A 22952-nucleotide genomic window follows, 5' to 3' on the forward strand; every position below is an offset into this window, starting at 1 on the left:
TATTAGCATATTCATATTTTTTGTGCCAAGGTCATTAATGAAATGTCAAATAAGATTGGTCTCAAGACAGATCCCTGAAGGAACTCCACTGGTAACCTCTCTCTAGCTTGACAATTCATCTTTCAGCATGACTTGTAGTCTCCCCTTGAATCAGTTCTTTACCCACCTTTCAACTCTCATATTAATCCTGATCTTCTCCAGTTAAACTAATAATATTCCAGGTAGATTGGATCTATTGCATTTCCTTTGTCTAGAAAATTAGTTATCCTCTCAGAGAAGGAGATCAGGTTGGTCTGGCACAATCTGCCTTTTGTAAAACCATGTGGTATTTTATCCCAATTACCATTTACCTCTATGTTCTTAACTACTTCCTCTTTCAAAATTTGTTCTAAGAGCTTACATACAACAGAGGCCAAACTAATGGGCCTGTAGTTTCTCAGATCACTTTTTTTCTTTCTTAAATATAGGATACTATATTTCAGAGTAGCAGCTGTGTCAGTCTGTATTCGCAAAAAGAAAAGGAGGACTTGTGGCACCTTAGAGACTAATAAATTTATTTGAGCATATTTGAGCTGAATGCATCCGACGAAGTGAGCTTTAGCTCACGAAAACTTATGCTCAAATAATTTTGTTAGTCTCTAAGGTGCCACAAGTCCTCCTTTTCTTTTTGCGGATACTATATTTGCAATTCTCCAGTCATAGGGTACAACCCCAGGGTTTACAGATTCATTAAAAATCCTTGCTATTGGGTTTGCAATTTCATATGCCAATTCCTTTAATATTCTTGGATGGAGATTATCCAGGGTCCCTGATTTGGTCCCATTAAGGTGCTTGAGTTTGGCTTCCACCTTGCCTATAGTAATTTCTACTTCCATATCTTGCTCCCATTAGCCACCCTGAAACTGCCCCCAAGCTCCTCATTACCCTTATTCAAAATTGAGGTAAAGTATTTTTTCAGGCATTGGGCCATAATTTTTAATCTCCACCCCATCTGCAGTGCTTAGAGTTCTCACTTCTGCTTTCCTGGTTTTCTTTTTATTTATATGGCTAAAGAACCTTTAACTGTTGGTTTTAATTTCCTTTGCAAGGTCCAGCTCTGCTTGGCTTTCAGCAGGTCTCACTTTCCCCCTACGCTTTCTGACCCCCAAGAGGTCACTGTCCTCACTGATCCCTCCCATCTTCCATTCCTTGTAGCTTTCTGCTTTCTCTTAATCACCTTTTTGAGATGCTTGCTTTTCCTACTTGATCTGCAGCCGCCCTTCCCTACACATTTTTCCTCCTTGCTTGAGATGCAGACTTCAGATGATTTCTGCAACTTTGACTAAAAGTAATTCCAGGCCTCCTCCACATTCAGATCCTCGAATTCATCAGTCCACTTCCCTGACTACTTCCCTTAATTTGTTTCAAGTTCGTCCTTTTGAAATCAAGGACCCTAGTTACCCCATTTTTATCTGTGTCAAGTTGTCCTGCAGTTGTCCACAACATTAAGAACAAGGGCACAAACCCCAAATTGGCTGTGAGTTCTGTACTTAGGTTTCATCAACCAATCGTTAAGTGTAAACTCCTCCGGCACTATAACGGCCTTAACATGGAGTCAAAGAAAGTTCCCTGATTACTCCCATCTATCTCACCACTCAGGAGAGCATCCCTTTGTGATAGCTGGTCCCTTACACCAAGAATCACAGCAATATTCAGGTTTCTCCCAGTACAAAGGACCAGTCACTTACACCTTAGATCTCACACCAAAGACAATGCTTGTATAATAAAATATCTAAAGATCTATTATTAGCAAAAAGGAAATTAGAGTTATTTACAAGGTAAAGCATGTAAACATACACACACGAGTTGCAATCCTAAATTTCAAAAGATAATAGAAGCTTCTATAATAAGCAAGCTCTGTGAGTCCTTTAGGACTAACCCAGGCTGGGGTTCTCTTGCTTATGATTAGAAAAACCTTGCCTCCCAGAGTCAAAGCAGCATAGAAATTCAGTTCCTTCTTGTTAGTTTTTATTACCTCCCACCATGTCTTTGGTTCTTTTCAATGTCCCACAATAGTCCACGTGGTGTTGATGCCCTTTTCCTCTTGGGAAGGACTTAACACTTTATGTTGGAGACCAGCATTTACACTAGTTAACATCTCTCTCCTGTCTCTCCTGATTTACATCGTTATGGAGGGTTACAATATAAAGGTTTAAATATTATCTTACAATATGGGATACAGATGTCATAAGTGAGATTAATGCTGCAGCGCATTCAATAAAGTCTAAACACATTCTCATAATCTTACTACCTATTTTAATAATACTAACACACAGGTGACTCAGACTGGTTCCAGCTGTGTATTTGTCAACGTTCAGTTGAGACGTGGGGGCCTTGGCATGAGCTGGCTCTTGGTCTGCCAGTGTCACAATCTGTCCATTTAGTTTAAACTGAACTCACTCATGATCACACGAACGAGCCAGTTCTATGAGGTCCTTGCTAATTAACATATACTAAATCTAAAATGGCATCACCTCTTGTTGGTTTGGTGACTATTTGGTGAAGAAATCTGTCAGCTATCACAGCCAGGAATATCTGGGCCCGACCATTATAAATAGCACTTGTCTTCCAATCTATATCTGGGAAATTAAAGTCTCCCATAATCACACAATTCCCAATAGTATCTATTTTATCAAAAATATTAAAGAGGTCTCTATCCATATCCAAATTGAATCCTGGGGATCTGTAACAGAGATGGAGAAGGCAACACACATAGGGAGACTCAAGGACAGATGTGAACTCAGCTGAAGGCCAGGCTTGTGGGGAAGACATCTGGCAGAGGTACAGGGTTCTGGTCCTATCTCTGCCTCAGACTCCCTGTCTGACCTGGGGGCGGGGGCCAAGTCACTCAATGGTCCAGATTCTTTCTTGTGTCAGAGCACTGCTTGGAGGGTGGGGGCAGGGAGCTAGTTACAGCTCCCTCAGCCTAAGCCTGTCCCAGTTTGCAGAGCTCCACATCCCCTGTGGGAGGCAGAGGGGCAGGGAGCAAAGCCAGTATTGATGCCTGTCCGAGCAGGGAGCTCCAGAGGAATTCTCTGTTGCCCATTGGCTGCCCTTGGTGCTGCCTGACTGGCAGGAAGGGAACGTTGGCCTCCGTTCCCACTCTGTAAAATGGGGTGATCCCTGCCGCCCTGGTGCATTCTGTGGCAGGGACTGTCCCTCACTGTGTGTACATGCAGCAGTACAGGGGAACTCCCTCAGTGAGAGGTGTGTTTGCCACTAGTTAGTGAGTGGATATGGAGGCCAGAAGTTAGTGGATATGGGGCCAGTAGATGGCGCTCAAACACAGCGCTTGGGTTCTACAGGCTGGCTGTGGTGTGCCCAGCAAGCGGCTCCGGGCATGCAGCTCTTACCACAAAGCACCTGGTCTCTGGGGGTCTGGCCGCTGCTGGGGTATGCTAATACAACACTTTCCCTTTGTTATCAGATCGAGCTCCCCTCCAAGGCCCCTTTGTGGGGAAATGCATCTCCTGCCATGCCCCTTGCCTTTTATACAGGGAGGTGCCAGTGTGTTTGGGAGGAATCTCTGTCCTGCTCCCAGCTGGACTTCACTATATCTGCCATTGCACTGGGGTCCAGCAGGCCCCTGGATGGCCACCCCCACAGGGAGGCCAGGGGTGAATGTCCATAGGAGCTGAACTCCCCTCGCATTCTCGGGGGCATGAGGCACATGGCCAGGGAGCAGTGGCTCAGCCAGCTTCCACCCTAGTTCAGAGCAGGCTTTTGGCAGAACCTTATGTGCAGTGATCTCCACCTTATGGCCACAGAGCAGTCTGCACTCAGGCAATGCCCGCTCCCAGACAGCAACTACAGCAAGACTGCGGCTACTCCTCCCGCCCCTCGGTTCCCCGTGAGTGACCTGGTGTACCCACTGCCTGGTGGGTCCTAATGGCAGAATCTCCACTCGGGCTGGCAGGAAGGAAAGGGCATCATCCCTCTCCCTGGGGTGGATCCACATCACCCTCTATCCAGACCAAGGGCTAAAGGCTACTGTCTGGCCCTTAGATCTTGTCGGGACCACAGTGGCTTTAGAGACCATGGAAGGATTCTGCTCCCATGTACACCAGTGTAAATCCAGGGTCTCCAGGGAGCTTCCAGCTTTACAGCAGAACTTGGCGGGGCAACGGTCCAAAGGCACACAGCATTGCCCTAGCTACGCCATTGCAGTTAAGGGGAGTTCTACCTGTGACTTCAGTGCAAGCAGTTAGTCCAACGCCAAGCACCATTGATGAGCTGTGGCCATGGGCCAGAAGTCCGTGGAACTCCATACGCCTTGTACTGAACTTTCCTGGCAATCCCTGTGGGCCAAACCCAGCCGCAATGCCAGTGGAGAAGGAGAAGCTTTCTCCACCCCAAAGCAACCCTCTGCTTGTGTAGCCAATGGAAATTAGCTGAAGAAATTAGCACCCCCACATCCCAGGGGCAGGGAGAGGAGTCTGTGCAGCCCGACAGTCAACATGTCACAAAGGGGGCAAGGCCAACTCCTTCAAAGCATCTTTTATTTAACTTGTCTGCATTAATTCCCATCTGTCACATTAGACACTCAACACTTCTTATCACCCTTCTGCTGGGACCGAGGGACGCATGCTTGGGAAGGGAACTGGGTGCTTATTTAGGGCTACAGACAGTTTACATTGTCTTCCTTCCTTCCTTCATTGTGCAGGTGTCTTGGAGGGCCCCAGCTTCCTTCAGCATCATGCAAACACAATGCCTATGCAGCAAAATCATTTAACCCCGCCAAGGCAGGGCCCAGGCCTGGCAAGTGCAGAAGGGCGCGATCAGCACCTTGCAGCCTGTGCCCCCTCTATAAGCCCAAGTTTCCTGGTGCAGCTGCGTGCTCCCAGGATGTCACCACCACCCTTCCACCTCCCCGTCCCTCCCCGCAGCTGGGATCGCTGGCAGCATCAGGATGATGTCACGTAGGCAGTCGCTATATACTTCCTGTCGTTGCCATAGGTGGATTTGGTCCAGGTGTAGGTCTGAATGTCCAGCTGGTGGCCCCCTAGGCTCAGCTGGCACCTGAAGGAGGAAAGCCCACATTTCAGCACGGCCTCGCTCCTGACTCCACCCCTCTCGCAGACGAGCAGCTCAGTGCTCAGGGACTGAGCCCATGCCAGGCAATGCTGAGGGCAGCCACTCTGACCCCTGAGCTCAGTCCAGAATGCAATTGGATTCATGTCTCCCCCACATCACCTAGGCCAAGGCAAGCCTCCTCTTAATTCCCCTCACCCCATGCTCTGTCCAGAACTAGGCTCCCCTGCCCACCAAGCCCTCATAGGCCTCCCAAACTCCTCCCAACACAACCCTATACCCACACCACCCCTGAGGCCTGGCATGGGACTGAGGAGGTGTGTAGACCTCGCAGTGGCCCTTGGCATGGGGTGAATTCTGCTTGACATTTCCATGCTGTGAGAGGGGCTGTGTTTGGTCAGAGGATGGCTCAGGGCTGGGATTCCCTCTGACTAGGAGCCCAGCAGGGAGGTCAGACTGAGGAGGTCACCTGGAACAGGCATGATGGGACAGGTCTGTGTGCCCACCTTGGCCCTGAAATTCCAGGGCTGAGCGGAGCCTGGGTGAATATCCTTCCACCACAGGGTAGTGGGAGTGGGTGCTGCTGGCTCCATGGCCTTCCCCTCCATGGGGCAGGCTGAGTGACATGCAAGGTACGCAGTACTGTTGGAGCGGAGTTGGTCCAACACAAGACATGATTTCACCCACCATGTCTCTCTGACTTGGAAGGGACAAACACTAGGGACAGGCACAGTACTTACATCTTCCCCGGCCGAGCAATGAAGCACAAAGTGTAGAGGCCAAACTCAAACTCAGGGCTGCAGCCAATGAAGGCAGAGCCCACCTCCTTGAAATAGCCATCCCAGCTGAACTGCATCCCCAGCACGTCAGGGTATGAGGCCCACTGAAGAGAAAGAGAGAGAGCGGGGGGTGAGCGCTGTGACCCAGCCAGAGATCCAGGGACACCTTCATTTGCAGAAATATCAGAGCAAGAGGACGTTAACACACAAGGAAATTAATGCTTCCCCTTGGCAGTCCTTCCATGCTGGAGCTCGTCTATCCCATGCCCAGCCCTTCCCACTCTGCCCTCCGGGGTCCTGGCAGGAAAAAAGCACTGAAGGAAGTGTCCCTGATGTGACACTCGGACTGGGGTCAAATGAGCCATTGCTGATACTGGCTGGGATCCTCAATGGAACTGAAGAGAGCAAGCACTCAACTGTCCTTGGATTCCAATGGGATTGCACTGGCTGGGTCCCTGAGACTGCTTTGAAAACCCTCCGCGTTGCACATACGGGGCCAAATGCCCAGCTAGCGTGAATTGGCAAAATGTCACGGATGCCAGAGGAGTGATGCCGATTTACACCAGCCAGGGATGCGGCCCACTGACTCCAGTGGGGCTGGGCTGGATTTCACTAGCCCGTCCGCCCAGGGCCGGCTCCAGGCACCAGCTTTCCAAGCAGGTGCTTGGGGCGGCAGCCAGAATGGGGCGGCAGTCCGTGTCCCGCGGCAGCAAGTCGGCGGCGGCTCCGCCCCTCTGCCGGGGGTGGCAGCAATTCGGTGGCGACTGCTTGGGGCGGCAAAATTGGTCGAGCCGCCCCTGCCTCAGCCGTACTCACCGGCCCGTCATAGTTATGGCTGTAGTAGTCAACCAGCCCCTGCTTCTCCAGAAGGTAGAAACGAATCCAGCTGTGGAATCCGGACACTTTTCCGTTTTTGACTTCCCCTAAATAGCAAGGGAGACAGTCACTGGTTAGCTGCACCCCGAGGAAGAGGCCTAGCGACACTGCGCCCGCAGAGCTTGGCTGGGCACGCGCATTCCCCTAGAGGGAAGAGGGTTTCCTCTACCTTCGTCTGGGAGCAAGTCTGCTCAGTACACGCTAGCCCGGCCCATCACTCCAACCGTACTGCACCTGAAAAGACGTGCTCGAAGCCGCTGGAATCCTCCTCACCCTTGCCCCTGGAATACAGGCCAAACCACATCTCCTTCAGGTCGCTGACAAACTCCTCCTGGGTGCTGTAGCGCTCTGGAGAGAAAGCAACACAGACGGGGCCCCGAGTGAGTGAAAGGAGGGAAACCAAACTTCCGAGAGAGGCATCTTCCGGGCCTTGTGTAACGCTGACAGACCCTGTTGGGTCGGTGGCTTTGGAGCTAAATGCATGAGCCTCTACTGATGAACTTAAAGCTACATGGCTCTTAGCCAAGGCTGTAGCAGACTTATCAATCTCTAGATGGGCTAGGTGCCACTGGAGAGGGACAGAGCGCCACACCCATCAGGCCTGGGTTACACGTGCTCTGGGCAGATCCCCTCCAGACTCCTGACCAGGCTTTGGAAGAACCAGAGAGGAGTCTGCCTCTGCTCCAGAGCGGGCATCCCAGGTGTTACAGCGAGCTCTGGGCCTGCCAGGCACGACTTTGGGTGCTCAGCCAGTGCTTAGGCAGTGCTGGGCAGCTGCCCATGCACCGTGCCCCTCTTTAGATGTGTTAATCTTCCCACCTGCAGGGACCCATCCCGTTGCACAGCTGCTCCACCTTCTTGGTTCATAATTCTCAGTGTTGGAGAGAGCTGCTGCATTGACAGCCCTGGGAGCAGTGTGCCCCCAGCACAGCGGAAGCAGAGAGTGGGCGCCCCAATGCCACCAGCGGGCAGAGCCCACCAGGAGGGAGGGGGTGCTCAGGTTCTGTGGCCCATGCAGACCCTGGCTTCTCTGCTGAGAGCAGCCATGGGAGCTGGTTGTGATGGAGGAGTGTCCTATAATGGTCCCCGAAACTTTGAGCAGGGATGTGCGCAGGAATTTAAATTTGACCCCTTTTTGGGGGACATAGAAGCTCACTCTCCCCCCTCCCTCCCCGGCCCTGGCAGGAGCTTGATATTCCCTATCTCCATGGCCCTGGGACCAGAGAAGTTCTGTGCCCACTACGATTATTAGGGGGCCTGTGCCCCTGCTTGCCCACCCCTTGCGCACACCCCTGATTTTGAGGAACGCCTCCTGCTGTCAGCCACAGGAAAGTGCTTGGATGAAGGAAACACCTGTTCTCAGGGTAACTCGCATGTTCAAATAGTCCGAGCAATACACTCGGCAGGAAGGTTGGTGACCGGGCCTATCCCTTGCTCAGCAGGTGCAACCCAGTACTACCCCAGCAGGCCCTTCCCAGTACAACCCCAGCAGGCCCTGGCTGCCCATTGCTACCCCAGCAGGCCCTGCCCACTGCTACCCCAGCAGGCCCTGGCTTTCCAGTGCTACCCCAGCAGGCGCTGGCTGCCCAGTGCTATCCCAGCGGGCCCTGCCCAGTGCTGTCCCAGCAGGCCCTGACCAGCGCTAACTCCAGGCACAGCACAGAATCCACTTACTTTTCTTGTGCAGGAAATTGTAAAGCTTTTTCATGAGCTCCGTTTTCATGACCTCCTGCAGGAAGTTCTCCTGCTCCTTCAGCTGCTCAGCACTGAAGGCTTCCCCTCTGCCCGTCATCCTTTGGTAATTATCCAGCAGCTTAATGAAGCTGGCATAGGTGGGTTTGGAGAAGAGCTTCTCGTTGACATACGTGTAGAGTCTGAAATGGAGAGATTGTTGGAGCTGGGGGGCAGGAACGGCCAGTACAGCAGCTTCCTGGAACCAGGGCCAGTGACCAGGGACTCCAGGTGCCCAACGTTTGGTTCCTTAAAGGGCCTGGACTGCCAGAGCCAGTGTGCTCGGCACATCCTGAGAATCAGGCCCCTTTAAACTGTCTCGGGTCCAGTGACCAAAATCACTGGGCACTTTTGAAAATTTAGGCCTAAGATCTTTGAAACTGCCCCCCACCCTGCTTGCCCCTTCCGCTCCTCCGACTCCCCCCAGCTCGGGCCCTAGCAATCAGAAGGGCTCTCCTTGCTCTCTCCCACCCCCCCCAGGAACTTGCATTTTCTAACATCGTAACACGGCCCTTTGGCCCATCCCCTCCCGTGCAGGCTCCCTGCTCGAAGCCCTGCATGGCATCGGCCACGCTCCACCCTCATGCTGGAGCTGTGGGGGGTGGAAGCAGGTCACCCAGCCCAAGGCAATGGCAAGCGCACACAGCACTCACGGCTCAGGAGAATGATCCTCTTTGTCCCTGGTCTCGGCGGACGAGATGAGATGCTGCGGGTTAATGTTGATGTCTGACTTCTGGGCTTTGTTGTGGTCCACCTTGTAAAGCTGCTCGGAGATGCTCAGGAGCTCTTCGTTGGTGATGGAGTCGTGACTGCTGGAGAATCCCTCTGCAGGGGTCAGGGCCATTGCACAAGCAGATGAGTGGATGTGAAGAGCCAGGTCTGGGACCTTACACTTGGGGGAGGGCCCAGTGCCCAACTTTCAGCAATTCCAGTGACTCAGTTGCCCCACGCCAGGGAGCTTGTCCTGATTTTGGCTTCCCCCTAACACAGAGCTGCAGGGGGTGGGGCAGGGCTATTGAAAGCCTCAGCAATGCTGGGGAGAGGGAGAACTGAGGCTTCTAAGAAGGAGAGCCCCATAACCCCAGTACAACCTCGCTGCTAAGGCAAAAGTCACCCCAGGGCATGGGGAGCACAAGGCTGTGGCTGTGGGGAAGGGATAGCTCAGTGGTTAGAGCATTGGCCTGCCAAAACCAGGGTTGTGAGTTCAATCCTTGAGGGGGCCATTTAGGGATCTGGGGCAAAAATTGGGGATTGGTCCTGCTTTGAGCAGGGGGTTGGACTAGCTGAGGTCCCTTCCAACCCTCATATTCTATGATTCTATGACCACTTCAGCCCACAGGGTGCCCAGGCTTCATGGTGGTCTCAGCCCAGGGCTGGATTATCCACAACTGCAAGTGCATTGGGGCAAGGGCATCACGGCTAGGAGCAGTGCTGCTAGCTCTAACGATTTCAGCAGGAGGCTCACACTATTCATTTTTTTGCATCAAGCCCAGGCTTCTGGAGTCAGGTAATTATGGGGGAGTGACAGTTTAGAGTCCAAGGCTGCCTGATTGCCTGGGTCTCAGCTCAGGTGGCCAGCCCAAGCTGCTAACCATGCCTCAACGTCCATACTGCTATTTTTAGAATATTAGCTCAAGCAGTGCTAATGTGTCTGTCTACTGGGCTGCAAAGCACGCTACCAGCTGAAGCGGAGACAGACCATATAAGTCTAAAAGGGACCACTGTGATCATCTAGTGTGACTTGTGTAACACAAGCCAGAGACCTTCCCTGATTCAATTCCTTTTTGAACTAGAGCAGATCTTGTAGCACAGGGCTTTTCAACCTTTTTTCATTTGTGGTCCCCTAAACGATTTTGAATGGAGGTGCAGACCTCTTTGGAAATCTTAGACATAGTCTGTGGACACCAGTGGTCCACGGACCCTGGATTGAAAACCACTGTTTTAGGAAAGTGTCCAGTCTTGATTTTAAAATGGCCAGTGTTGGAGAATCTACCACAACCCTTGGTAAATTATTATAAAGTTTAAGTACTCTCACAGTTAAAGTTTGCACCTTATTTATCTGAATTTGTCTAGCTTTAACTTCTAACCATTGGATCATATTAGATCTTTGTCTGTTAGATTGAAGAGCCCATTATTAAATATTTGCTCCCATGTAGGTACTTGTAGACTGTCATCAAGTTACCCTTTACACTTCTCTTTGTTAAGCTAAATAGATTGAGATCCTTGAGTCTGTCACTATAAGGCATGTTTTCCAATCCCTTAATCATTCTCATGGCTCTTCTCTGAACCCTCTCCAATTTATCAACTCCCCTGTTGAATTGTGGGCACCAGAACTGGACACATTATTCCAGCAGCAGCCACTCCAGTGCCAAACAGAGAGGTATAACAACCTCTCTACTCCTACTCAAGATTCCCCTGTTTATGCATCCTAGGATCGCATTAGCCGTTTTGGCCTACAGCATCACACTGGGAGCTCATGTTCAGCTGATTATCCACCATGACTCCCAAATTTTTCTCAGAATCACTGCTTCCAAGGATAGAGTAGGCCTGCATTCTTTGTTCCTGGATATAGATATACATAGAAATGCTTCCCCCAGCACCACACAGCACCATCTACCTGCACTGTGCGTAGAAGGGGCTTGATGCTACAGATCCCACGGGTCTATGTCATGCCCCACATCTGTACAGGCAAGGAGAGAGCCTGATCTCCTCACTCAGATAACCAGGGAGGGATCCCGGAGAGATCAGCTCCTCTCTGGTATAGGGACAAAGAATGCCTGTCATACTGGCAGGATGGGCTCTGTGTGCTGGAGAGCAGGACTCTGAAAGGGACTTGGGGTTGACGATGGAAACCAACCGAACATGAGGTCCCAGTGTGGCTGTGTCTGGGAGTGTGAACACGGTGCTTGGCCATATCAACAGGAATCTCAAGTCAGAGCAGGGAAGTGCTATTACCCTTGTGACTAAGTTCCTGCTCTACCTTGGTGGGTCTTGCGCTTATTGGCAGATTTGCTCGCCTTGGAGCTTCACGGCAGCCCTCAGCTTGGCCGTTACTCTGAACCCACAGTCCAGGTCGACTCCTCCTGTGTCTGACCAGGAGTTGGGAGGATTTGGGGGGAACCCGGGCCCACCCTCTACTCTGGTTTCCAGCCCAGGGCCCTGTGGAATGCAGCTGTCTAGAGTGCCTCCTGAAACAGCTATGCGACAGCTACAGCTCCCTGGGCTACTTCCCCATGGCCTCCTCCCAACACCTTCTTTAGCCTCACCATAGGACCTTCCTCCTGGTGTCTGATAATGCTTGTACACCTCAGTTCTCCAACAGTCCGCATTCTCACTCTCAGCTCCTAGTGCCTCTTGCTCCCAGCTCCTCACACGCACACCACAAACTGAAGTGAGCTCCTTTTTAAAACCCAGGTGCCCTGATTAGCCTGCCTTAATTGATTCTAGCAGCTTCTTGATTGGCTGCAGGTGTTCTAATCAGCCTCTCTTAATTGTCTCCAGAAGGTCTCTGATTGTTCTGGAACCTTCCCTGTTACCTTACCCAGGGAAAAGGGACCTACTTAGCCTGGGGCTAATATATCTGCCTTCTATTACTCTCCAATAGCCATCTGGCCTGACCCTGTCACACCCTCTATACAGCATCGGCAAGCCTGATACTGGATATTGTGCCCACACTTCAGAAACAAGGTTGAACAATTGGAAAGGGTTCCGAGAAAAGCCACAGGAATGATTCAAAGTCAGGAAAACCAGACTGAAGGAGCTCTATCTGTTATCTTATCCAAGAGCAGGTTAAGAAGTGATTTGAGCCGGGTCTGTAAGTACCACATGGGGAGGAGGTTTCTGGTAGCAGAGGGCTTTTTGAATGGCAGACAAAGGCAGAACAAGATCCAGTAGCGGCAGCTGAAGTCTGAAAAATTGAAACAACATGGGTTGTGTGGACTTTCCAGGGACTTACATGGAATGTGTTATCTAGAGAAACCGAGGGTAGCGGTCGGTGCCTGATTGTCACTGTTTTCTGCTCACGCGAGGACATCACACACGTGGGAACGCACACACACGTTTGCACACGCAAGGCACATTCAAGCACCCACAGACACAAGCGCACACAGCCAGTGCATTGCTTTGCTGTGTTGTTCTCCGTGTTCCGTTTGGAACCAGTAAGTGTGAGAACTGGACAGACTGTTGGAACCATAATCACAACCGATAATGATGGATGGAATGGGAGAGCGACAGCAGTGCTGGGAAGCAACCCAGAGCCCAGCCCAGCCCCGTGTCCCCCCCAGAGGCCGCTCACCTTTGCTGCAGTGCATATGGTAGTCTTCACAACAGTTGCGATGTTTTTCACACTTGGTATTACAGTGACACTCATCCTGCTTGTTGTACGGCTCGTGGCAGCGCCCCCTGCAGGAGTCAGGATCTGTGTACAAGCCTGGGGGAAAGGAAAAACAAGCGTTTAGTTTAAAAGGCAGCAACACCATCCCTTGGGCTAGTCATGCAGCAATCACGCTGCTGACTCCAACCAATGACGCGGGCCGGGATCCACATTGTGACAGCTGCCCATGCCACCTGCTCCAGAGGAAGGTGCAGACACTCCCTCGTGGGTAAGTGGGGATCACCTGCGGGGATGGAAGTTCCTTCTCAGTGACCAGTGACCTGGAGCCACATGGTTGTGTGTACAGATGCTCCAGCGCGATCCCCTGGGAGACGCTGTTCTGGCCCAGGCTGGGAGAAGGGGCGTCAATCGTACTCAGCTTTTTGCTGCTGGCCGAGTCAGCTACGTGGCATAGGTGAGTAGCAATGGTCTCAACCCGCAATGTTTGGCTCCCAGCCTAACATTCTCTAACATTCAAGGATGTTTGGATCGGACCTAGCGGCTCTGTTCGTGGCAGAGGCTGCGAGTCATCCTGCGCAGAGCACGCAGTGGAGTCTCCATGATCTGGAGTCTGCTCATCGAGTGTGGGACTGGCTCAGCCAGGGGCTGCTGGGTGGTTCCATGCCCTGAGCGGTGCTGGAGCTTGAGCTGGATGGTCACAATGGTCCTTTCTGGCCTTGAATTTGGCGACTCTGTGAATGAGGGAGGCGGCACGAGTCCTAGGCAGCTGGTAAGCCCCATTTAACCCTGCTTTCATAGCTTCTGTGATTCTAAAACCAGGAGGGATCGTTCTGATCATCTAGTCTGAGCCGCACGCAGGCCAGAAGAAAAGGAGTACTAGTGGACTGAATACATCCGATGAAGTGAGCTGTAGCTCACGAAAGCTTATGCTCAAATAAATTGGTTAGTCTCTAAGGTGCCGCTAGTCCTCCTTTTCTTTTTGCGAATACAGACTAACACGGCTGCTACTCTGAAACCTGTCACACACGCCAGAGAATCCCCTGGCCACAGCCCACTGGCTTGTGGCAGAGCCCCGAGGTAACTGCAGGCCTGTGCTGAGTTGAATTTCACCCTGAGAAGGGCCAGCAAGGGAGTTAATAGAAAGTTGTGTTAATTCCCAGCATTGTGAATCCTGGACTGCAGCCCCTAGGCATTGATAGGCATTGATAGACATGGCAGAGCTGGCATGTGCTGACTCTGTTTCCTCTTTATCCTCAGCAGCTGCAATAAAGGGAAAGGAAAAGCCATGACTGTCTGTAGCTGGCAGTGGAGGGGCTGAGAGACGGGAAGGTATGAGCAGGGCTACCCTGTCTTATTTGGACATGGCCCACTCATGGCTGCACCACCCAATGAGCAGCCCAGTGAAAATAATTAACCCCTGGAACAATGTAAGGGTCATGGTGGATTTGCCGTCACTGAAAATTTGTAAGTCAAGTTTGGATGTTTTTCTAAAATATGTTCTCTAGGAATTATTTTGGGGAAAGTCCTGTGGCCGGTGTTACACAGGAGGTCAGATTAGAGGATCACAGTGGTCCCTACTGGCCTTGGGATCTAGGAATCTTGAATCGTGGTGGGACTGGGTTGGCTGCAGAGCTGCTTGGGAACTGGCATTTCTTCCCTGCCAAAAGTTTCACTGAAAATGGAAAAGGTTTTGTTTTTGCCAAAAACAATTGTCTGACTTTGGGGGGCGGGGGGTTTGCTGACCAATAGAAAGCATTAAAAATGAAAATGTTCCCTCTTTTGGTAACTGCAAACTGAAACATTTTATCTGGGTGAGTGAAATATTTTGGTAAGACCAAAAATTTCCACCCAACTAGTTCACATTTTTCAGTCACCAAAAATATGAAAAAAATTAAAACATTTTATTTTCTGATTCCTGAAAACTGAACCATGTTTTGGCCTTTGGCTTTTCACCAAAAACCCAAAGAATTTCATCTGACGCAACCATTGTGGAATATTCCAATGAAAGAGCCAGAAAAGCGTTTTGAGGTAAAATTCTCAGCCGCCTCTTGTCTGGGTCTGAAGTGAGAGGGAGCTGAGGTGGGCAACACGGCCAGCCAGCCAGGCTGCAGGCAAGGAGCATGAATGTGATGGAGAAGCAGTGGAGAAATTCCTGGGAGGGGAGTGACCCGGTCGCAGCGCAGGCCAGCGACACTTTGAACTGACCAGCCAGGCTCCAGCATTGGCCCCAGGATCAGGAATAGCAGAGTGACTTAAAGGCATCTTTGCCCATGCATGCAGGCCCCTCCCTTACTGGGCTGCATTGACTGCTCCTGGACCCCAGCTGAGGTCAGTCTCATGCTCTCTTCCGACTACATAAATCTCCAGCCAGCAGCCAGCTGGGTTTTCAGTTCCAGAAGGTGCTCCATAATGCCCTCTGCACACCCTGGACCTGTCTCCCCTGTTCTGTCACCTCATGCCATCGTCATTTTAGCTGCACCTGGTGACTGCACCTTTGAAACGTCACCAACAATAGTGACTAAGAGAGGCTTTTAGTTTCCCTGCCATAAATCAGCCGTAACTACAGACTCGCCTGCTGTGTCAGGGTTTATGAGATGCACTTGAAAGTGGAGGCAATTAGCATTTGCCCTGGAGTGATTCCACAATTCTGGGCTCACCTGCCCCACGCCAGGACTGTGGGAAACCTCTGCACACTGTCATACTGTGATATTGCGCCTGGGATCCAGCAATCCCCGTTGAAGGAGCCAGGCTCCTGCTGGCTTTGCTTCATGTGGGAATCAGTGGGGGCTATTAGTGAGCCCATAGCATGGCCATGCCTTGCAGTATCAGTGCGTCAGTGCCTTACAGCTCCAGGAGCATGTGCCCTGGACCTGTGAGCTTCCCTGTGTAATATCTTAGTTGTATGCAGATTCCTCACGGACTGGGTTCCTTTATGCAACTTCTTTTGGACTGATGCAGCACTAGATGATAAGCCCCGGTGTGTGATTCACCCTGACCCACCCTCATATGCTGGCACAGACACAAGTGGGTCAGACGTTTCATCTCCAAACCCATGAAATCCCCTTTACAGTCCCTCTGTACAAATTCTCAACTTCTGGGATAGAGGCAGGCAAGTGCTTGTTACGGAGAATATTAATTAGCAGTGTAGCCCGTTGTCTTGTTTGTAAATCATGTGGCCCTGGCTCAATGCCTTAAAAATCAATGAATTAGCTGTCCAAATGTTACACAAATGCCCACAATTGCTAAAAGCAGTGGGAAATAACATTGTACAGAAGCTAATGCTAGTGCAAACTTTTCTAGGATCATTAAGTAGTCACACTACTGGCTTCGATAATAATGTTACTCAAATGGTTAAACACATGGCTCAAAAGCATTTTAAGCTATCTTGTGGTTTAGCTGCATTGAAAGCCGACACAGCAGACCTTGAATGAACCACCCAATGACCACAAGATCCGTTAAGGCAGTGTTTCCCAAACTGGGGACGCCGTTTGTTCAGGGAAAGCGGCAGTGGGAGCCGCAATTGGCCAAACCGGCAGACGCGGCAGGTAGACAAACCGGCCCCCCAGGGGCTTTCCCTGGCCCAAGTTTGGGAAACACTGCGTTAAGGTATGAAGGCACCGTACTAGTATCCCGCAGACTCTACCGGACCAATAATACATGTGTGCCTGTAACAAAGGACCAGTTCAGTGAATGGCAGGACTTTCCATTCCTCCCTAGGCTAGACAAAGACACTCCCTCTGAGATACATCTTTGTACCCCGATATAAACAAGTTACATACTGCCCCTCTGACAGCGTTACTTACTGCCCCCTGACGTGGCTAGTTACTACTCATCACCTTGTACATGTTGGTTTGCTCAAAACATCTCTATTACATACTGTCATCCTGACCTTATCTTTTAGGAGGGGTCAGTGTGTTCCTGTTATCCTTGGGGAATGTTTTTGTAGCACCCTTGATACTGGGATGTTCTGGTACCACTTGATATCGGGATGTGTTTGTGTGAGTCCTCTGTACTTAGCAGTTCTTAGGAATGTGCATTTCTGCAATATCAGTCCTCTTCTTGCCAGATTCTGTGAGCCTCTCGCTGCCTCCTGCCTCTTGCTCACAGCTTGTCTTTGCTTTATCTCAGTAAAGCTTTGACCACTATTTTATCCTGGGCCTCATGCCTCATACCAGGCCTCTAATACAAGGGCCTATGTCTCATGCTCTCTTCCTACTACATAAATCTCCAGCCAGCAGCCAGCTGGGTTTTCAGTTCCTGAAGGTGCTCCACAATGCCCTCTGCACACCCTGGACCTGAGTCTCCCCTGTTCTGTCACCTCATGCCATCGTCATTCCCAGTAAGGCAGTGGAAACATTCACATTGACTTTATTGACAGTTGGCCAGAGGATCCTGACTCAGTGGCAGCATTACTCTGACTCAGCGCTCACCCAGCACAGGTCTAATGACTGCCCACAGTGCAGGATAAGGGAGAATTAGGCTCCCTACAGTTCTGGGCAGCCAGTTCTGCAGCTTCACAGAGTCTTTCCGGCAGGGATTGCTGCTTGGATTTTCTATTGTTTGTATTCATTCAGATCAAGAAATATCCACTAACGTTTACTAGATTCCAGGTTCTTTAGAAGTACGCCACGTTATTTTAGGCTAGTCACTTTCCAACAAGAATAACTTCTGCCCTTGCACTAGTCAGGAAACAAATTACAAGGGCAACCAGTAAATCCTCATGCTTCAAGGGTAATCTAATTGCTAGATAGTATCAGGAAGCAAAAATGTTCCTTCTGTGCGGCAGCATTGCACAAATGCCCTCATTCATGAGAGTTCAGGAGGGAAGAAGAACCTGGTTATGATGAAACATCCCCGTCATGTGCCACCTAATGCTGCGAACTCCTGACAAATCTTGAGTCAAACCGAGCATCTCCTGTGAGTCTGGTGTGTCCTCAGGAAGTACAGTGAGCTCAGTGTACAAAGAAATCATCCAGGCCACTTGCTGCAAACCATCACCAAGGCACCAGAGAAATTCCAGACTTGGGACACCCCGGATGCTGGCAGGAGACAAGGGTGCGGGGTTCAAGCATCATGCAGTGCTTAAGGCATTTTATTCTGTGTCCCATTCCAATTGGCTGTGCTTCCCAGCATCACACCCAGTCTCTCTGTCTGGGAAGCTCAGCCCTTAAAGCAATGGTCCCCAAACTTTACAGGGTTGCAACCTCCCCTACCCCTGTGCATGCTCCCTTCCCTACCCCCCGAGCCAGGGCCAGGAGCAGGGCCAAAGCTCCCAGGGTGGGTGGGGTGGAAATGCAGATGGGGGTAAAGGGGCTTAGTCTGGGGCTGCAGCTGCGGGTGGGCTGGGAGCAGGGTCAGAACCAGGAATGGAGCGACGGCTAGGGGCCGAAGCTGGGGGCAGTGATGGAGCTGGGAGCAAAGTCAAAGCTTGGACCCAGTGGGGGCCGGCAGCCAGGGCCACAGACAGGTATGGAGCTGTCCCAAGGTTGGGGATGCAGCCAGGCACAGGGCTGGGAGCCGGGACCACAGCTGGGGACGTGGCCAGAACAGACAGAGCTGGGGGTGGAGCTGGAAGTGGGGCTGGGTGGTGTTCCCTCCCAATCCCCTGTGGGGGCTGGCCCAGGCCCGACCGCTCACACACCCCCGCCCCGAACATTCCTGCGTGCCCCCTTAGGGGGTGCACTCCACAGTTTGGGGGCCTCTGCTTTAAAGGCATTGTTCCCAGTACCACAGGGTGTTCTCCATTGTCTCCCCAGATCAGTTATTCACACACTGGGCCCAGCTCTCCCCTCACACAGCTACTCCAGAGTCACACCCATCTTAATGAGAAGAGAGACAGCCCCACATTCTACACCTGTTTATACCCTGCTCCGCCACCTCTGAAGACCCCTATTCTGCACCCCCTTCACCTGCTGCACCAAGCTGTCCTGGTGAAGCTCGTGCCGGGGGGTCAGTGTGTGTGACCTGGCTGTAGCAGGGCCACGCAGTGCACAGGCCCTGGTCCCAAACACCTGTCTTACAATGACCAAATTTCACCACCCACCAGAAGCATTTCACCTTGAATTTAGGTCCTGATTCTCCCCAGACCTGAACCTTATGCCGTCATCTCCTCCTGAGCCAAGTGAGGGCCAAACACGTCCCAATCTCAGCAGTAGCTTCTCACCCCCACTTTGCTCTGTGGCTTGAGCACCCATGGAAAAAAATGGTGGGTGCTCAGCACCCACCAGTCACAGCTGTTCAGGGATGCCACCAAACAGCTGATAGGCAGCGCCACCAAACCCGTTTAGCGGCTCGAGGAGGGGCTTGGGAGAGGGCGGAGACCAGCAAGCAGTGAGGGGGGGGGCCCTCAAAGAAGGCACAGAAGGGGGGCGGAAAGAGGCGGAGCAGGGTTGGGGCCTTGGGGGAAGGAGCGGAGCAGGGGCAGGAAGATGTGGAGCAAAGGTGGGGTCTTGGAGGAAGGGGCCGAGTGGGGGCGGGGCCTCAGGGCGGAGCTGGGGTGGAGCACCCCTGGAGAAAAGTCAAAGTCGGCGCCTCTGAGTGGAGATGGCTCACAAGGTGGAAGACAGGAGCAAATCAGGCCTTTGGCTAGTGGCTTGGGCTGAGACTTTTGAAGCTGGCTAAAGGATTCAGATGCACAGTTCCTGGGGGTTTCTGGGACTGGAGTGTCCAGCTCCCCTAGCAGAGCAACAAGTTCATCCTTGCTGACTAAAGAGTCAAACCTGCTCCTAGGTCATTCCCAGAGACTGAAGTTTGCCCCATGCCTAGGGAGCTTGCACAAATCCCCTGCACTTCAGCCCCCGCCAGAGGTCCAGGCCAGTGGAGCATGGGACTGGGGCTGGGCCTCTGCAAAGGGATTGATTTCAACTGGACATAAAAAGGGAATCCTCCTGTTTAGAAAGGTTAGGTCATTCAATCAGAGACAATATCACATGACTTGACTAACCATTCAAACAGAGCAAACACCCAATCACAGAGAGTTAATACTCAGCAAATATAAACTGTTGCATTCATTATTCAGAGATGTAAGAGATCAGAATAGGGTAATATCCCTTTAAATAGTGTGTGAGCCTTCTAGTGGTGCTCACCATGTTTCCATAGCTGCAAGAACCATGCAGAGCAGCAGCCTGCGTATAATGAGGGTGGGCATGCTGTGTGTGTTTAGTAAACCTGGTTATTTGGGACCTGCCTGTGCCCTGGTGATTTCTTCATGTTGTCTTTGTTGCATAAAGAGCAAAAGACACCCGCGAACTTTAAATTAGCCTCTATCATCTGATTAGCACCAGAGCTAGTCACAAACTGCTCACTCAATGTGTCACTGGTGCATAATGGTGACATTTGTGAAAGAAGGTACCTGAGAAAGAAATAGTCATGGCCTTCACCCAGCACTACAGAGGAGCCCCTGGAAAGCGTCTCACAAACTATCCATGAATGAAAAACAAATCAGAGCAAATCACAGCCTGTGCCTGGACAGAAAGTAAAGGGACATTTTCAGGAATGGGGTGTAAATTATTCACAATAAATAATAGGAGGAGCCCAGACAGTATTTCTGAGACGGGTATAACCCCAGCAGTGGCTGTGCCCGGGGTGCTGGAACAATTTGTATAGTGGGGGTGCTGAGAGTCAAACTGTAAACCCTGTGTATAATGGAAACCACTTCAAGCCAGGAGGTGCGGCAGCCCCCCCAGCTCCAGCACCTATGGCTGTGCCCTCACAACACTCCAAATATGAGAACAGCCTCCAGTTTCTCCGTTCTTGTCAAACCTTCTCCTGCTAAGCACCAGGGGCCTCAACTTCACAAGGAGCTGAGCAATTCCTAGAGGTGCTTAGGGCGACCAGACATCCTGATATTAGGGTTTTTGTTTTATAGAGGCCCTATTACCCACCCCACCCCCTCCCCTTAGGACCCTATTACCCTCCCCGTCCTGATTTTCCACACTTGTTATCTGATCACCCTAGAGACACTAAGTGCCCCAGTGGGAAGATGCCTCAGACCCTTCCATGGTCAAGCCCCTGTTGGGAAGATCTTCTGGCTGTCATAGCATCGTGTGAAACAAAGCATCTCTACTTACTGCCAGAGGCCAAGCTGCAGGCAATTCCTGCTGTGATGAGAAGGATCCAGGTCTTCATTGTTCCAGAGACGCAGCAGATGAAGCTTCCAAGGTGTCAGTGAGAAGGAGACTCCCGAATTCCCAAACACCTGTCTACCTGTCCCTGCTATCTATGGGAGGCTCACAGCAATGCCAGAGGAGAAGGCGCTGGGGAAGCTTGCTTGGATCCCTTGTAGGAGGAGAGTGCGGTGGTTATGGTAACAGCTGAGTGATGCACGGAGAGGCGTGCACACCAACCTTGCCAAAAAAATCCACTTTTAAAAAATTTTGGTTGCTTAAGCTAGGCGGAAGGCTGGAAATTCCGGCTGAGTCTATGGCTGTGCTCCGCCCACCGCAACGTGCATATGGCCCCAGGACTCTGGGTGCTCTGGTAGTAGAAATTAATAATCCAAGTACTAACGTGTGAGACATCTCTGAGTGTCCTCTCTTTGGGGAGTTTATTGCTGACACTCACTGGGCTGAGCTGTTATCCTGCCAGACTCCCAAGACCTGGGCTGGAGTGTGCTGCTCCCTCCAATGGCCAAGGGGTTAAGGGGAAACATGCAAATGAAAAGATTGAGGCACTCATTGGGCTAGTTACCAGCTCCTCACCCCGCTCCGCTGCCTGGCTGCTGGCACGTCCTACACGACAGCTAACCCCCCTCCCCCATTGTCTCCTAGACCCTCTGTAGGAAAGTCCCACCCCATCCCCTCCCTTTGAGGTGGTACTGGGAGCTCCCAGAGTTACCCAACAGCAGTCTCTGCAGTTTCTTGCTCCCTGCCCTGTTCCTCCAGCCCTTTGGGGCCTTCAATTATGTTACCACAGAGTCTCCGGGAAATGCCTGACTGCTCCTGCTGGTTTCCAGTCCCAGAACATGTTGTGTAAGCTGGGCAGGACACACACAAGGACCCAGCTCATGGGAGCTGCCAGATGGGATCAAACCAGGGGTCATCTAGCCCAGTCTCCTGGCTCCGAGAATGTCAGCATAGTTGCTTCAGAGGAAGATGCTAGGAGCCCTGCAGTGGCAGTAATGGGATAACCTGTCCTAGGGAAAGTTCCCAACTCCTGACCCCTGATAGTGACAAGTTGGCTCGTGCCCCAGAGATAGAGAGTTCCGAGCTCTTCCCAGTTTACTTAAGTCATGTCTACACTACAAACTGATGCAAGTGTCACTGATCCACGTGATCAGTGCTAGACTCCCAGCTTTGGAACAGTCCCTTGGAGGAACTTCCATGTGCCAGACCCCCAAGGGGTCTCCCTCTTCCTTCAGGTTGGGCCACTCAGCCTCACTGCCTCCTGAGACTGAACCTCTGGGGCTCCAGCCCCCCTGCACATCCCGTGAGTTCTGCTCTTGAGTCCAACTGAGACAAACTCCTGGTGGAGACCTGTCCACTCCTCAAGGATTAGTGCATCTCAGCAAGCATTTGCAGTGACACTCAAACAGTGATGTCAAAACAGTCGGGTTCATTAGTTACCTGGAACACAGCATAGGAAGTCCTTAGGTTAGCAGAGAAATGGAGGTTAAAGCATAGTCCAAGTCCACTCTGGTTAGGCAGAGCCCAGCCAAGCTGTAGTGAACCCCATCATTCAAGCTTTGTCTCTCTGTCTGACCTCCTTGGTCAGATCTCAGGTGACAGCACTGACCCCTCCCAGCAGCCACTCTTATCCTCCTCACCCCCACCCCACATACACATACCTTCCCTGTCCTTTGTTCTCGAGCTGGGGAATGTTTCTCAGCTTCCGGGCTGAGAGGTGGGGGAGTCCATCTCCCTCTGGGTCGTTGGTTGCTCGTGTTAATGTCCTGGTGATCGGCTTTGCTGTTGCCTTCATGTATTCTCCATGGATATGGGGTTGGCCTCAGTGTGACAATAAGCGCAGGACCCACCAAGGCAGAGGAGGATCTGTGTCACAGTATGCTATTATTTATAATCACTTAAAATTTATCTTTCTGTAGTTAATAAATCTGTTTTATATTTTTTATCTAAAACAATGTGTTGTTTGAAGTGCAAGGGGAAATCTGCTCAGGAGCGGCTGGTGCATTGTCCTCTCCACATTGAGGGAGGGGCGGACTGGGT

At 51.4% G+C, this 22952-nt stretch overlaps 1 protein-coding gene across 1 annotated transcript; it reads right to left on the reverse strand.

Annotated features, from left to right (window-relative positions):
* Positions 1–4036: 4036 nt before the first annotated feature.
* On the reverse strand, positions 4037–21054 carry ENDOU (endonuclease, poly(U) specific). Its single transcript, XM_037884129.2, has 8 exons — positions 20859–21054; positions 12751–12885; positions 9110–9281; positions 8400–8599; positions 6960–7073; positions 6666–6772; positions 5811–5953; positions 4037–5058 (listed from the first exon to the last, which is right to left on the reverse strand). Exons 1-8 carry the CDS (start codon positions 20914–20916, stop codon positions 4944–4946), a joined length of 1044 nt encoding a protein of 347 aa, XP_037740057.1. The 5' UTR covers positions 20917–21054; the 3' UTR covers positions 4037–4943.
* Positions 21055–22952: the final 1898 nt, after the last annotated feature.

This window comes from Chelonia mydas, chromosome 20, assembly GCF_015237465.2.
Source record: "Chelonia mydas isolate rCheMyd1 chromosome 20, rCheMyd1.pri.v2, whole genome shotgun sequence".
NCBI lineage: Eukaryota > Metazoa > Chordata > Testudines > Cheloniidae > Chelonia > Chelonia mydas.